Source organism: Corvus brachyrhynchos, unplaced genomic scaffold (assembly GCF_000691975.1).
Source record: "Corvus brachyrhynchos isolate BGI_N302 unplaced genomic scaffold, ASM69197v1 scaffold370, whole genome shotgun sequence".
NCBI classification, from domain to species: domain Eukaryota; kingdom Metazoa; phylum Chordata; class Aves; order Passeriformes; family Corvidae; genus Corvus; species Corvus brachyrhynchos.
Genome location: NW_008235977.1, coordinates 482206 through 497754, shown reverse-complemented (window position 1 = coordinate 497754; position 15549 = coordinate 482206). Strand labels below are relative to the sequence as shown.

Sequence of the window (15549 nt, the reverse complement as noted above, 5' to 3'; positions counted from 1 at the left end):
GCCCGCAGCGTCCTCACGGGTGTCTCTGCTTCCTTGCAGGGTGTCTTTTATGAATAATCAAAAGCCGCAGAAGCCGACACTATCGGGCCAGCGTTTTAAAACCAGAAAAAGAGGTGAGTTACCGTGCCGTGCCCGCTGCCAAGACCGGCTGCCGGCGCTGTGCGTACGGTAAAACGTCGGTTTCTGTCAGTAAACAAACCAGTGCCTTCATGCGCTCACCATAAACCTTTTACATGAAGCCCCACTAAGTGCAGAATCTTGAGGCTGACCCTGGGTGCTGCAATGTTCTCTGCACTAATAAATAATGTTTGGCAGTCAGAATTGTCATTGGATTTACTGTGATAACCTTGGCCTAAAAGATGGTCATTCTAGAACCGTCCTGAGTGTGTTTAGCCTGCAGGCAGAAGGATCTAGTACCCCAGAATTACAGGGAGCTCCAACGTTGTTGCAGGTTAATATGCACATCTAAGGAGCATCTAACAGAGTAAAAATTTCAGTCTTAGCCCCTGGATAAAAGTTACATTGTCCTCTTCTAAATTTTAAAAACTTGACAGAAAAACCCTACCAAAAAATCCTACAAACCCACCCACCCACACATCTCCTAGTCAACATCCAAAAAACCCCCAACGCATGGGATATGCAAAGGCCTGTCTCTACATGCACAGTTACTTCCATAAGAAGAGTTGGTGACTAAAGAGGTGGGATGAGTAACGTAATATTTTGGTGGAGCTTTTTTCCAGCAAAGAGGAAGTAGGGACAGCTCTTAGAGTTTCTGTTCAGTACAGTTTTACTTGTATACCAGCAGTGTTCCAGCTCTAACAGGCAGCTTTAGGGATGCTGTACATGCAGAAGCACACTTTGATTTATAGAACCTGTTCGAATGTCAAAGCACCTTGAGAATCTCTTGTATGAGAGAGTTTGATGTGGGCTGTCCAGCAGGTGAAATGCCAGCAGTCATGGGTTTAGTCTCTTTTTAAGCACTTAACCGTAGTTCAGCTTTGAAGCAGCTCTTCTGAACAATATGCTGCGTGGATCTGTCCTGGAAAATAACTGATCCAGTATTTCCAGACTTGCACCAGCTGTTACTAATGTGTTGATACTTGCATTGATGCTTGGACACCAGTATGCCATACTAAGCTGCTAACAGAATTGGCTAAGCTGTTGTAGACAGCACTCAAAATAAGATCTGCAGTTGAGTTCTCTTATCTTTGGAAACTTTTCATCTCATGATTTCCATAATCTAAGGACAAATTGAGATGAGGAAAATTGAAGACCTCTTGTCTTTAAGACTTTCTGTTAGTTACATGGGTGGATTTGTTGCATGTTGACTATGCCCCCCCTGTAGTAAAAACAAGGCAATGATCAGCAGATGTGTCTCAGGTATGAAGAAGTGTGTGCTCTGCTTAACAACAGCAAAGGATGCTAAATAGATCTGCAGTTACAGTCCATTAACTTAGCTTGTATGTCTACATTTCCCCCTGGCACTTGAGGAAAAGTAATTGCCTCAAACTCACGTAACTCCAGGTTAAGAGGAAGGGATGGTCTTCATAGCCACAAAGCAAATTGCCAGGTGACTTGGATGTGATAATGGTATGCAGTTTGTCAGTCAGAATATTTCATCTGAAACAGAGAGAGGCCCAACAAGCTGAGATGAACCATGGGTAATGGAGTCAGATGTACAAAATTGTAGGGACAAGTATTAAGAATTGCCTTCCAGCATGAGCTAAATCTCTGGTTTTGGAGGGACAGAGAGATCTAAGATGAGAATAGGGGTATAAGAATCAAACTGAGAAGTCAGGTAAGCTTTATTAGAGCCCAGTAATGATCATCACAAAGAACTCTTCATGGAAATCTTCTTTCAACACTTTTGCTTTACAGATGAAAAAGAGAGGTTTGACCCTACTCAGTTCCAGGACTGTATTATTCAAGGTTTAACTGAAACTGGCACTGACTTGGAGGCAGTAGCAAAGTTTCTTGATGCTTCTGGTGCAAAACTTGATTATCGCCGCTATGCAGAAACACTTTTTGACATCCTGGTGGCTGGTGGAATGCTGGGTGAGTCCCTTTGGTGTGTCTGCTGTCAGCTTCATTCACTTCATTCTGCGAAAGTGTTTTCTTTCAGTGTAAAAACTCTGCTAAAGAGCCCATTGAGAGTGTAGAACAGGGTTTAAGTTAATCTGTGGTAAACTACATGACCATCTTGGTGACTGAGCAGTTACTGTAGAAATACTCTGTATAACCTGCCTCAGTTTTACTTGAGTCTGTTTGCATTCCTCAAAGTGTAGATTGTAGAAACACTGCTTAGAAGAAAGTACTTTGGATTTTTGGGTGTGGAGGTTGTGGTTGGTTTTGTTTGTTTGGCTAGTTTTTGTTGGTTGGGTTTTTGGTTTTTTTTACCAGGAGTAGATCTTGACTCTGGTCAAGTTCACTTGTAATGATGAGAGATGGATGAATGCTTGTTTCAGGTGTGTGGTCTGTGTTAACAAGAACAGTAGTTGCCCGGAAAGATTCCGACATGATCCTGTGCTTTTTGCATCCTGCCTTGTTATTTTGGAAAGGAAACTTTTTTACAGAAGAATCTGAAGCGCTCAGTCTTGGACGTGCTATTGCAAATTATTTGTTGTTGACAATAGTGAGGTCATGGGCTCTAGCAGACATCAGGGAGTGAGAAATGAGAGGGTGGTCAAGTCAGCAAAAACCACGGGGACTGAGGAAGTGAAATGCGATGACAGGAAGTGTTGTGAACTCATGTACACAATGAGGAACAGATGCTCACCAGCCAGGTAAGCACATACTGTAATTCTTAGCATATGTGGGTTTACATTCAAGAGTCTGAACCAGTGCATAGTGTGTTAGGAAGTGTTCCTTCTAGGAATGAGGCTGATGGGGAAGAGAAAAAGGCATTGCTGCATTAATGGTGATAGGGGGTGCTTTACTCAACTCCCTCCCTGTAACAGGTAGCTAAGAAGACCAGCTTTGATTTTCAGTCAGATGAGGCCAGAATAAAAACTGACATCCTGTTGCCTTACCAGCTTTTAATATTATTGCCATAAATATTAATCTCTGGTTTTAAAGTCGTGTTTCTGACTAATACATAACAAAAGGATCTCCATTGTATGAGGATGGCATAGAAATCAATGAGGTGTTCTGGCACTGAAGCTGGTGACCTGAATGCACCTTCATTAGTGAAGCAGCCTAATTACTAAAGTTTCAAGCTCCTCTCTGGGGCACTGAATTTTGAATGTATGTCTCTACATGTTTCAGTCTACTGTTGTGACTCTGTCACAAAAAAGGCATGAAGCAGCACTATTGCAGCAGACACTAAAAAGACACTTGCTGGAATTAAGCAGCTTCAGTGGCTTCCTTTAAGGGAAGAGGAGCTCATATGGCCATGTTAACTTACTCATGTAAACAAGATGTTGCCAATCCCCTTAGCAGTAGGGTGCCAGAATATTTAAATGTTCAAATCTAAGCTCCTGATTTTAAAGTTCTGGTGCAGCAGTGGAACAGATGGAAATGCAGGGGTGTCTTCAGTGATCAGGTCATTCAGTTCATCATGAAAGGACAACATGTTGTATGCTATGGGTGTTGGAGTTCTGCTGTGGAGGCTGTTCAGTGCTTTCACTGGGAGTAACACTACTAATGCTGAAATCCTCTTCCAGCCCCAGGTGGGACCCTGGCAGACGACATGACACGCACAAACGTCTGTGTGTTTGCAGCACAGGAAGACCTAGAAACCATGCAAGCATTTGCTCAGGTTAGTTCTGAAATGAGGACAATTTAACTTAAAGCTGTTTAATGGCCAAAAATTAAATGTTTGTGTAGTTTTAAATATAGGTAAAAATAATGCACGGCTTTAAGAAGCAAACTGGAAGTGGTAGAGTAGAGGTGTTCCAAGCTGTGCTGTAAAGAGTTCAGACCTACTTCACTGAACTTAGTTTTTTAAAATTCTAATCAGATGATACTTCAGAGCAAAAGATAACGTACTCTATGTCTTTTTAGGTTTTTAACAAACTAATCAGGCGTTACAAGTACCTGGAGAAAGGCTTTGAAGATGAAGTCAAAAAGGTATTGAGTGGGTTTTTATCAGCAGATGAGTAAACCTTCACATTCTTCTAATTAATCACTTTGTAGAAGGGTTACATCATAAAACAGATTATTAAAATACAACCCTTGTAAGTTGTTAATAGAAGAATGGCTGGCTTGCATGACTACTAGTGATTAGTGCTTCTGCTAGTTGAATAGCTTGATGAAACAAAATCGTTTAACGTGGAGGTACTGGCCAAAGTTTAGTGAGAGATGGTAGTTTTATGCAGCTCTTCTTATTTGTCCTGCAGTTGCTGCTGTTCCTGAAAGGGTTCTCAGAATCTGAGCGGAACAAACTGGCCATGCTGACGGGTATTCTGCTTGCCAACGGGACACTCAATGCATCAATTCTCAACAGTCTCTACAATGAGAACTTGGTTAAAGAAGGTGAGTGTCTCCCAACTCCTCCCTTAGGAAGGGGAGATAGAACCATGACAAGTAGGTGGAAATTGTGATGACAATACACCCTTGCAGCTCACAAGCTTCCTCTGGTGATAGATTGATTACAGGATTAGTAAAGGTAAATGTGATGCCCCACAACCTGGAAGATCTTGTTAAGAGTTAAGAAAATTAGTTTCTTGAGAAAGCTTGTGTGTAGGACTTCCTGCATGACACTGGGGGTTGCTGTGTTGGGGGCTCACTAGTGTTCCCAGCAAGACACTACTGTATTTTGGAGAGGGATCTTTCAGGATGCAAAAGGTGTGTCATGTCTTTAGGTTGCTTCCTAAATTGCAGCAAGAAGAGTTGAGTTTAGTACAGGGAAGAGTTGGTGCTGATGAATGGTAGGAAAAGTCTCCAGCATGCTGGAGGCCACAGTGTCCTTGGGCAGAGAGAGGTACTGCAGACTGTGCCGGGGTTCATTGGAAGCACAGCTGCTGCTCTGAATACACTCTGACAAACAAGGTACCCTGCACTGAGGCCTTATGATTCCCTGTGTTCTGAATTTCACTAGTAATAGACCTATTCCTATTGCACAGGTGTTTCTGCAGCTTTTGCAGTCAAGCTGTTCAAATCATGGATAAATGAGAAAGACATCAATGCAGTGGCTGTCAGTCTTCGCAAAGTAAACATGGACAACAGGCTCATGGTGAGTACCACTGGAACTACTCTGCTGCTACATAAGCCAGTTTAGTGAACAGCATTTGCCAGCAAAGTACTCAACACACATTTCTTTTACAAAAGAGTTGTAAACTTCATTTTCAGGAGCTCTTCCCAGCCAACAAACAAAGTGTTGAACACTTCTCCAAGTACTTCACTGAAGCAGGACTAAAAGAACTTTCTGAGTATGTTCGGAACCAGCAATCCATAGGAGCTCGGAAGGAGCTGCAGAAAGAACTGCAGGAGCAGATGTCACGGGGAGATCCATTCAAGGATGTAAGTGTTTGTAGACAAGGTGGAGGTGCTTTCTGTCTTTCTGTCCCTCTCTTTCATACTGAACTTAGCTCTCACCAGGAATTAAAATGAGGACTGGGAGGGTGGTTGGTATTAGCTTTGTGGTCTCTGTCGGTTTGGCCAAATTTAGAAATATATCCTCCAAGAGAAGGCAGGCTATAACCACCCCTCCCCCACCAGCTTCAGGAAAAAATACATTTTCTTCGAAGGAAATGTGAAGGAGATAAAAAGTATTTAACAAACACGCGGGAAAAGGATAATAATGCTAAATAATAAAATCTCTCGCTGTGGAGAAAAAACCTGGGAAAGCGTTCGAGTCCTCCCTTTGGTCTACTTGGAGCTGGGGCTTGGCCCAGGGCCAGGCCCTCTGTGCTCGGTGGAAAGTCCTCCCAATGTGTTCTGATACAGAAACAGTCCAGCAGAAAAGAGAGAAAATCCAAAATTCCAGGGAAGGAAAAAAAGTTCAACTCTCAGTCTCTCTCCAGAGAAAAAGAAGCTGAACAACTGGCCAAAAGCTGACCTGGGAGCAGCAAGCCGGGTGCTTCCTCAGTCCCCTGCCACAGCTGAAAAAGTCTCTATCTCTGTGTGACCTTGAACAAGCTGCACACTGCTTTGAAGAAGTTTTGCTTAGGGTTTCCTTCCCCCTCTCAGGCTCAGTTTAAAGGCATAGAAAGGTACAAAATTAATTCCTGGGCATAGGGCAGTGATATGGGATACACATCATAAAGTAACCCCAGGACATGGTCTTTCCTTAATGTCCTGAATCCTGCTGTATGATCAGGTTGGTTGTCATTCTGAAACCTTCTGGGTTGCCTTTAAAAGAGAAGTTTTAATTTAGCTTAGTGCCATATGTGACTGTTGTGCTGACTCTTACTCTGCCTGGCAGATCATCTTGTACGTGAAGGAGGAGATGAAGAAAAACAACATCTCAGAACAGACTGTGGTAGCCATAATCTGGTCAAGTGTAATGAGCACAGTGGAGTGGAACAAAAAGGAGGAGCTGGTAGCAGAGCAAGCCATTAAGCATTTGAAGGTATTGTAACTTCAGTATGGACTTCTGCACCCCTTGGGTAGGGCTTGGTTTTCCTTCTGTCTGCAGCTCCCTTTTATATGTTAAAGGCTACAACCCTGCTGGTGTAGAGACAGCATGAGATGGGGAATTCGCCCCCTTGTGAGGGGTATTGCAGGCCAAGGGCCTGAGGGAGAGGCAGTGACTGCTGCAGAGCTGCTTGGGGTGGGGCAGTGGTTGCAAATTTCTAAGCAGTGGCTGATGGAAACTGCAAAACCAGCTTTAGTCAGGTGCTAAATGTGAAGTGCTCTGTGTGTGCCAATTTGTTGTTTTTGTTACAGCAATACAGCCCTCTACTTGCTGCCTTCACCACCCAAGGTCAGTCAGAGCTGACTCTTCTGTTGAAGATTCAGGAGTATTGTTATGACAACATTCACTTCATGAAGGCCTTCCAGAAAATAGTGGTGCTCTTCTACAAAGGTAGCTTCTGTGGGGTTGTACTTTCAGGGGTTTCGAGTTTTTGGAGGGGTTGGTGTTGGTTGGTTGGGTTTTTTAAAGCTTCTGAAACAGAATGCTTCGGTTCTGATAAATTCTTCAGGGAAGATCAGTGCTACAACATTGCACTTCATGAGCTGAAGAATATTCTATCTTCTGTTTGTAAAAATGCAAAGGTGCATGTGGCTGGTCCTTGGCACATGGGGAAGTGCAAAACAAAGTTGCTACCTGTCTACAGTAGATTGGCTTAAGAGTTGTAGAACAAAGATAAATTTATATTTTAAGTTCCATGATAGTGTATTCTTCTTAGTTCTCTTAACTTTGACTATGAGTAGCTGGAGATTGAGGCCACCAATGTGTTCTGGGCTGCTCTAGGCTCTTTTTAAATGTCTGATAAAAGGTGTCAGTGAAAACACAACTGTGCACCTGTGGAAACTTGTTAAACTGAAGATTACATTGTACTTGCAAAATTTAAAAAACACCTAAGCACTTCCTGTCATGTACTTCAGACTTTAAAAGAATTTGCATCTGTTCTTAGCTGTTAACTGAACCTTTGCTTAGGGTGTACCATCTCAAATAACTCTGAAATACTCCAGACTGTTAGTGGGAGTGAGAGTGCAGATCCTAGATACGGCGCTGAGGAAACTCCCAGCATGAGGAACCATCCCAAATGCCTGGTTCTCAGAATTTCAAAACTGAAGGCACTCCTTCAGGTCTGTCCAGCTGTAACCAGAGGAGGAGTATGTGATGCTGCTTCTAGGGGAGGAAGCAAAGGCTGCCAGTCAGGTTCTCAGCAGTTTGCTGTGTTAATATTGCTCTTGCTTATCTTTACAGCTGAGGTTCTGAGTGAAGAACCCATCCTCAAGTGGTATAAAGATGCACACCTTGCAAAAGGAAAGAGTGTTTTTCTGGAGCAGATGAAGAAGTTTGTGGAATGGCTCAAGAATGCTGAAGAAGGTAAGCAGCAGCTTAGCTCTGAAGTGGAGCTTGTTCATTCTGGGAACCCTAATGCAATAATGTTGTGTTTTGGAGTGGGGGGATGTTAACTGTCCCCCCTGAGACTGGTGTGCCCGCTCCCCTGGGTGCCGGTGAAATCCATGTGGAGCCAGTAGCAGCTGTTGTGTGGGATGCAGGGCAGCAGCTGAGCTCGGGGCTGGGGCTGAGCCATGGGCAGGCTGCTGATGAGGTCTCTCCGTTGCAGAGTCGGAGTCTGAAGCTGAAGAGGGTGACTGACCTGTGAAACTCTGGCCTCAGTAAAGCAAACAGGAGCTGTAGATAAGTGTCATGTCTCATGTGTCTTTCTGATTCTTACATCCTACCTCCCTGTATCAAGCATGATATAAGGGCTCTCATGTCAATTTATTTTAACTGTTTTCTATAGTTATTGAAATACTGGATTTAGTTTTTAAAACCATGTTCAAGTAGTTTACAGGAGCTGTTAGATTTGACTCTTAACCTGCATTTGTCCTTTCAGTTACCTTCTACCTCCTGTATTTTCTACTGTAATAATGTAATTTAAGGCCTTCCACAGTGAAATCCACTTCATCTGTTGGGATTTCTGTCTGTATTGGAGTAGATGTGATATGGTGAATGAGACTTAGGGCAGTTCTGCTTGCAAATTAAACTGTAAAAAAGCCTCCCAAGTGAAGAGGCCATCGCTTGTGTGGCACTGCAGTCTGTACCACCAACTAGCCCCCATCATAGGTGGCTGTCCATGTCCCCAAGTACTTTGTCATCCCTTTACCAGTCTTCCAGCATAAAGCAATCCTCTATTCCAACTCCTGGGGAAGGTGGGTTTGCCCCACTGCTGGAAAGAAGCTGTTGTGGTGGCAGCAATTGGTACTGTGGTGAGACATGAAGAGTGACATCTCTGAGCCTGCTGGCTGTCACAGCTGGTGGCCCATGTTCCTGAGGGGCTGTCAGGTGGCCTTGCATCTCTGGGGGTGCCTTCCTTTCCCCTTTTCCTCATGGAAGTACAAGCAGTGCTGTTCCACATAGAGCTGCCCACCAGTTTTCTCAGGCCAGGTGCTGCTCCTGGCAGGGCTGGGGCAGGGAAGCAGCTGCTTTGTGCTGCTCTGTAAATGCACAGCTGCTGCAACCTAAGGCAGCCAAAACTCCACCCCTCCCCCTTGAAGTTTAGAGATTCTTTTATGCTGGCAGCTCACATGCTAAACCAAACAGCTTATCTGCTCCCTGAAACTTTAATTCCTAATGGAAATTCTCAGGACAGTTCAATTCAGAAAGATTGGGAAAGTCTATACTGTTGCAAGCTAACAGCATTAACTGAAATACTGGTAACCAGAATACACCTACTAAAATAAATGAAAAATTGGTCATCACAATGCAATCTGTTCAATACTACAGTGATCTTCCTTACTTTGTAACCTTTTTTTTTAAAAGCAAATAAAGGCCATCCTTACACTTAATGCCAAGGGCTGTCTCTGCTCCTTATCTGAAAAGAAAGTGACACTATAGGGTACAAAGCAGTGCACCGTCTTTTGCCTAACTCAACGACTGTTGAATAACATGTAATTAAAACAATTTCTTGCTGTTAGGGTGCTCTCTTCCACATTTAAAGTGCTCATGTCCCATGACTTTGAAAACCAGGTTCATCTGTATAATAAAGAAGCTTTATGTCAACATTTGGTAAATATCCAAGAAGTCATACTAAAACATAAGGCACTTACAACACAACCAAATCAGGAGTCCATGGTGTTTAAGTTCCTTTGGTCCCTGTGACTCAGCCTGCTTAGCTGCAGGAGCCTGTGCCCTCTTTCTGCCTTTCAATGGAGAGAAGAAAGGAAAGCACTATACCATAAGAGCAGTGCTTGTTTGGGACATACTCCAGCATCTTCTGAACCAGGTCAAAGAGATTCTTGTGGTCAGAATCCTGGCATGTCATGAATTCTTTCATGAAAATAAAAAAATGTTTGGTTGTTTATCTTAAATTACACTTAAAGTTTCTGTCCTCAAAGGCATTTTCCCTGTCACATCTTACCTTCAGTGGCTTATAGGGGGTTGATAAGTATCTGCCACCAGGATTTTATTCATCCCAATTGAGCTGTCCACAACAGAAAAATTTTCATTTCCTTAGCCAAACAGACTGTATGTGTTACTCAGACATTCTGTTTTGTCCCTGCAGTAGAAGTTTACCAACGTGTGTGTTCGTAGCTTGGGATCTGATCTGGGAATATTCCACAAGAGTGGCCAGCTTGTCAAACACAGCAAAGGGATGACTGGCTCTTAAACCTAATCTGAAAATTTTTAAATTACACTATAGCAGTCCAGGTACATAAAAATATAATTACCTGCTTTTTAAAATCATGTGATATGGCAAAGACCCCCAGGGTCATTGCCATGGCTCTGAAGGGAAACCTAGAGAGACATTTTTGTTCATTGTTAGAGGAAGTTATTGAGAACTATTTTTCACCATACCCTGCAACCAATAATCGGTTTCAGATTAAGGAAAAAAGAGCTGTAGTACTCTGTTTCCTGAAGTTAGTGTGTACTAAGTTTTATCCCTTGAGGATTTTTCCCCTTGATGCTACTTTTTTTTTTTTTTTACTTTGCTGATGAATCTCAAGTTTCAGCAATACTGTCAAGATTACAAAGTTGAGGTATTTGAATTTGCTGATGGTGACAGATGAAGCTACATCTGTTACTAGCATGGCTTGTAAATTACAAATGTTAAGAGGGTGATCCTTCACACCAAGCTGCTGCCAAAATGTTGACTGAAGGCAATGTGTAGAAGTGTTGTGCTCGTACCCTTCCCTTGTGCCTACATCTCTCTTCAGTTTGGCAATGGAGAAAGGCAGCTGAAGTTCTTGCATGAATCACTCCCCTTAGTCCCTGCTTCTCCAGCATTTTCACTCACCTGAGGAGTATTACAGACACTGCATCATTGTAAGGTTCACAGCAACTTACAGGAAGTAGTGCTGCTCCAAGGCAGTATTCCATGAGAATACACTGTATGCTCCAAACATCTCATGGTTGTGACTATCCCAGTGTTGTGAAAGGATTCAGAAGGTTCTTGATACCAGACCCCAAAACAGTCCAAGAGCTCAAGGAAGAGAGCATTGCCCTGCTGCAGCGCAGCTCAACAGCGTGTGAAACCCCTCAAGTGAGAGGTCAGCCTAACAGGCTGCTACTGGCCATGGGTAACTGCAGGAGCTCTCTACTGGCCTGTGGGCTCCTGTCTAATACTCATCATCAAATACTGCACACCCAAAGCCCACAGCTTTCATCTCTGAAGGCAAAGGTGCTGAGCCCCAGGAGCTCAAAAACAATGCAAACATGTCCATGGTACTCAAACCACTCTAACATCTGGACACAGTGACTACAAAGGCAGGAACATGACATGATTTGCAACAGTTGCATTAATGCTGAGACACACACATCCCATATTACAGAAGGTGACACAGAAATCCTAAAGCCAAAACAAAGTACGGGTGGCTTTGTGTACTCACTTGCCAGGATCCAGTGCCTTTACATATTCCAGTACTAGGACTTCCTAAGCTGCTTTGGAGCAGCTGCCATAATTTTTGATTGTATTTTCATAGCTACATGTTTGCCTCTTCTGAAAAGATGGGATTGAACAGTGATTTTAGAAGAGTGATTAGACCAGCAACTACTTTTAACTATTCAGATACACATTGTTTATAGCAGTGGCAACCTTTTTAGAAAAGGTACTTTTTTAGTACATGCTGATAATATAATCAAGGTTCATCTATGCATAAAAAGACTAAAATTTCTAAAATATTTCAATTATGAAAACATACTTTATACCTTATTATTGTTCTTAGAAATTAAAAGCCCCATCTACCTCCCCATGGTATTAATGTATGCTATTAAAAAAGCAAAGCAAACAAAAATAGAAGCTATTCCAGACTATTCTTGTTTAAACTGTAAATACCTACTTGAAGAACTGGACAACTCTCATCAAGGCACATTTACAGGGAAAAATAAACAAGAAATATATGCAAGTTCTACAGAAAGAAAATAACAATCCCCATCCCTAAACAAAAAAAACATAAAAGTTTTCTAAAAGCCCCCTCAGATCTTAGGTTAGAAGAACTTTCTGTATTCGGTTTGTGTGGCCAGGTTTTGGTAGCTGGGGGGACTACAGGGTTGGCTTCTGAGAGATGCTGCCAGAAGTTTCCCCCATGTCCCACAGAGCCAATGCCAGCTGGCTCCAGGACAGAACCAGCTGTTGGACAGACCTGCCAGGGGCCAAGGCTGGCCAATCAGAGATGGTGTGAACACCTCTGTGATAGAATACTTAAGAAGCAAAAAAAGTTATGGCACAGATGTAATTGCACTCAGAGAAGAGTGAGAATATGAGGAAGAGAGGAACAGCTCTGCAGACACCAAGGTCAGTAGAGAAGGAGGGGCAGGTGTTCCACACACCAGAGCTGAGATTCCCCTGCAGCCCATGGGCAGCCCATGGTGAGGCAGCTGTGCCCCTGCAGCCCATGGAGGACCACAGGGATGCAGAGATCCACCTACAGCCCATGGAAGACCACAGGGATGCAGAGATCCACCTGCAGCCCATGGAGGACCACAGGGATGCAGAGATCCACCTACAGCCCATGGAGGACACCACACGGGAGCAGGTGGATGCCTGAAAGGCTGTGATTCCAGGGGAAGCCTGCAGGCAGGGACCTGTGGAGCTGTAGAGAGGAGCCCACACTGGAGCAGTTTCCTGGTAGACTTGTGATCCTGTGGGGAACCCATGCTGGAGCAGGCTGTGCCTGAAGGACTGCACCCCATGGAACAGGACCCGTGCCGGAGAAGTTCATGGAGAACTGTCTCCTGTGGGAGGGACCCCACGCTGGAGCCAGGAATGGACTCTTCTCCCTGAGCAGGGGCAGAAAAAACTTGTGATAAACTGAATGTACCTCCATTCCCTGTCTCCCTGCACCCCCTGGGAAGGAGGGAGGGATGGGAAGTGATGCCTTTAAGATTTTACTTTTCAGTATCCTGCTCTGATAATAAATTCAGTTAATATCCCCAAGCTGAGTCTCTTGTGCTTGTGATGGTGTTGGCTGAGTGATCTCTCCCTGATCTCAATTCATGAACCATTTGCTACATTTTTTTCTCTCCAGTCCAACTGCAGAGGGCAGTGACAGAGTGGGTGTGGTTTGTTGGGCATCTGTCACCCAGCCAGGGTCAACCCACCACATCTTTCTAAAAAATTAATGAAGTCTGAAAAATATTCCATGCATCTTGCACTTAGTACATCTCTGACAGATCAGATGACTCTCTGCATCATGCTCTGCATTCCTTTTTTCTTTCCATGGATCTTCTGGAACAGCACCAAGATCCTGCAGCCAGTCAATAAACTCAAGTGAATTCAGGTCAGAAAAACAATTCATTCAGCAGGGAGATAGACATTCTGATACACACCAGGCCACAAACAGTCAGCAGGAGCAATTTCAGATTCAGTCCCTGGAAATTCACAGGGCACAGAGTTTATGTTACAGGAGAAAAACATGGCAAGGAACAGATTTTCAGAGGAGATAATCAAAGTAGGAAGGCAACAAAAAATTACAATTGTTTTTCTTTTAAAAGACTGGTTCACTGAATTTTACTTTATGATTTCAGGACCCCTATTTTTTTCTTAAAGCAAAAAGGTTTAATAATTATATATAGTTTTGGTTTTTTTTTGTTAATAGCCTTGTGTCCAAATTAAAATATGCGTCTTAGGCAATCAAGATTCAGTAACTTGTATGAGTATTTGGCAAGAAGCTATTTTTTAAAAAATCATAAATAGCATATACATTTGCTTTACGCTGTCTTGGCTTGAGATCTTAACTTACAACTCCAATCTTCAGGATTTTTAACAGTGTAACAAAAATCAGAAAACCCATCCTGCTAGTGGGACAACATCATCCATAATTCATATCTACAGATTTCTCATTGATATTTGAAAAAGTCAGTCTAGCATGACCCCCTTGCTATTTCAGTGATACTTAGTGAAAATCTAGTTTAAAAGCTTGTCTTTGGATTTCAGAGTAGGGGTTATTCAAATGCTTGTCATAATACAAATTTTGAAGGCATAAAAGTGATGCCTGTATTTCAAGTACTCCAAGAGATGGTTATTGTTCATTAATCTGCTCAAATATAGTCAGTGAACAAACAGCAGGACCATGTTCTGTGGTATCACAAGCATATGTACAAACTATACATTTTCACTAAAGGAAATGCAATCCTAGCAAAAAACTGTCAGCTACTAATAGGAGCCAAAGGAATAAACTTCTGTTATCCACAGAATTCCCCAGACCCAACACTCAATTACTACTGACAGATGAGAATCTACCTTCTTAAAATAAAAAAAAAAACAAACCCCAAACCTAATTTAAATTGGTCCTATCACCTGTGGAGGTTTAGGGTGACATGTATTACAAAGTGTCTTCTATTTCCTTTTGCCACCAGCTGTCTCATTAGACCAGATCCCTGGCTACTATGATGCCCAGTGTCACATCCTTCCTTGGGCTTGTGACTGCAAACTTCAAAACTGTGTCTCTGACAACGGCCCCTTTCATTCACAGATTTGGTTTCTGAATCACTGCTACAAAAAACCAATCCAATAAATGAAATTAAAATCCTTCCAGTGCCCCTGTGAAAGCAGCTTTTTGTTTTAAGCTGCAAGACATCTTTCTTGAAATACCTTCAACTCAAAAATTAATCCACTATCACATGACCTGATCAGAATAATTAAAATCTTAAAACATGCCTGCTGATACCAGAAGTCCAGAAGTTATTTACCTGCCAGGAGTTTCAGAAAGATGTTTGCAGCCCTTTTTTCCTGTCCACTTCAGAATGGTGTCCCATTCTTAACTTTGTTGCACCTTCTGCAAAGTGGTCTTTTTCTTTTATCCCTGTCAGGACCACTAGTTTGACTGGAATTTCCAAAGTGTAATAAAGGTATTTATTCTTTGAATTACATCCTACAGACAAACAATTTTCAAAGCCATTAATTATCAAATGTAAACTATAACGAAGATTGTATTTTTCCTCAATATTTCAATTTTTGGCTTTTTTCTCTGTTCTTTCTTCCATGTTATTTTTCAGTTCAAGAGCTTTTTTCAAATTAATTGCGTTTGATAGGGGAACTTAAACCTGTAACCTTCTCCTTAAAAAGACCTATCATGGCTTGGACACTGGACCCTCCTGCAAAGCTACTCAAGGCCCCCAATGCTGCATATTCTAGGAAGAAAGGCTTCTGTGCGCTTAACAAGGGCAAATATTGCCCAGTGGGCTTTTTCAAGACTTCAGTGACGTTTTTCCATGGGAGACAATAAAACTCGGGTTATCTCCCAGTTAGTTTGCCCCAAGAGGAAAAGCGCACTCGCTGCCCACCCGTCTTTTATGCCCCTTTTCAACCCCAAGCCGACTGCAGCACCTCAGGCCGGAGGGCTGAGGGACGCCCCGGGCGGGCGGAGCGAGAGGGACGCGGGGCTGGGCCGCGAATCCCCGCCCCGGCGAAGGGCTCCGGCTCGGCCCGAGCACAGGCTCCGGGAAAGGCTCCGGGAAAGGCTCCGGGAAAGGCTCCGGGAGCGGCTGCA

At 43.1% G+C, this 15549-nt stretch overlaps 1 protein-coding gene across 2 annotated transcripts in view; it reads left to right on the top strand.

The window, feature by feature from the left end:
* The window catches only part of BZW1 (basic leucine zipper and W2 domains 1), a 17527-nt gene extending 8119 nt beyond the window's left edge, over positions 1-9408 (top strand). Inside the window, exons 3-13 of one of the 2 annotated variants that reach the window (XM_008629824.2) lie at positions 38-113; positions 1879-2055; positions 3663-3757; positions 4003-4068; positions 4338-4473; positions 5064-5173; positions 5290-5460; positions 6365-6511; positions 6829-6967; positions 7817-7939; positions 8184-9408. In XM_008629824.2, the coding sequence (XP_008628046.1) occupies positions 50-113; positions 1879-2055; positions 3663-3757; positions 4003-4068; positions 4338-4473; positions 5064-5173; positions 5290-5460; positions 6365-6511; positions 6829-6967; positions 7817-7939; positions 8184-8215 (1260 nt within the window). In that variant the 5' untranslated portion in view covers positions 38-49 and the 3' untranslated portion in view covers positions 8216-9408. Of the gene's footprint in view, positions 1-37; positions 114-1878; positions 2056-3662; positions 3758-4002; positions 4069-4337; positions 4474-5063; positions 5174-5289; positions 5461-6364; positions 6512-6828; positions 6968-7816; positions 7940-8183 lie in introns of those variants that run through there. The other variant, XM_017728392.1, reaches the window with a different exon arrangement.
* Positions 9409-15549: the final 6141 nt, after the last annotated feature.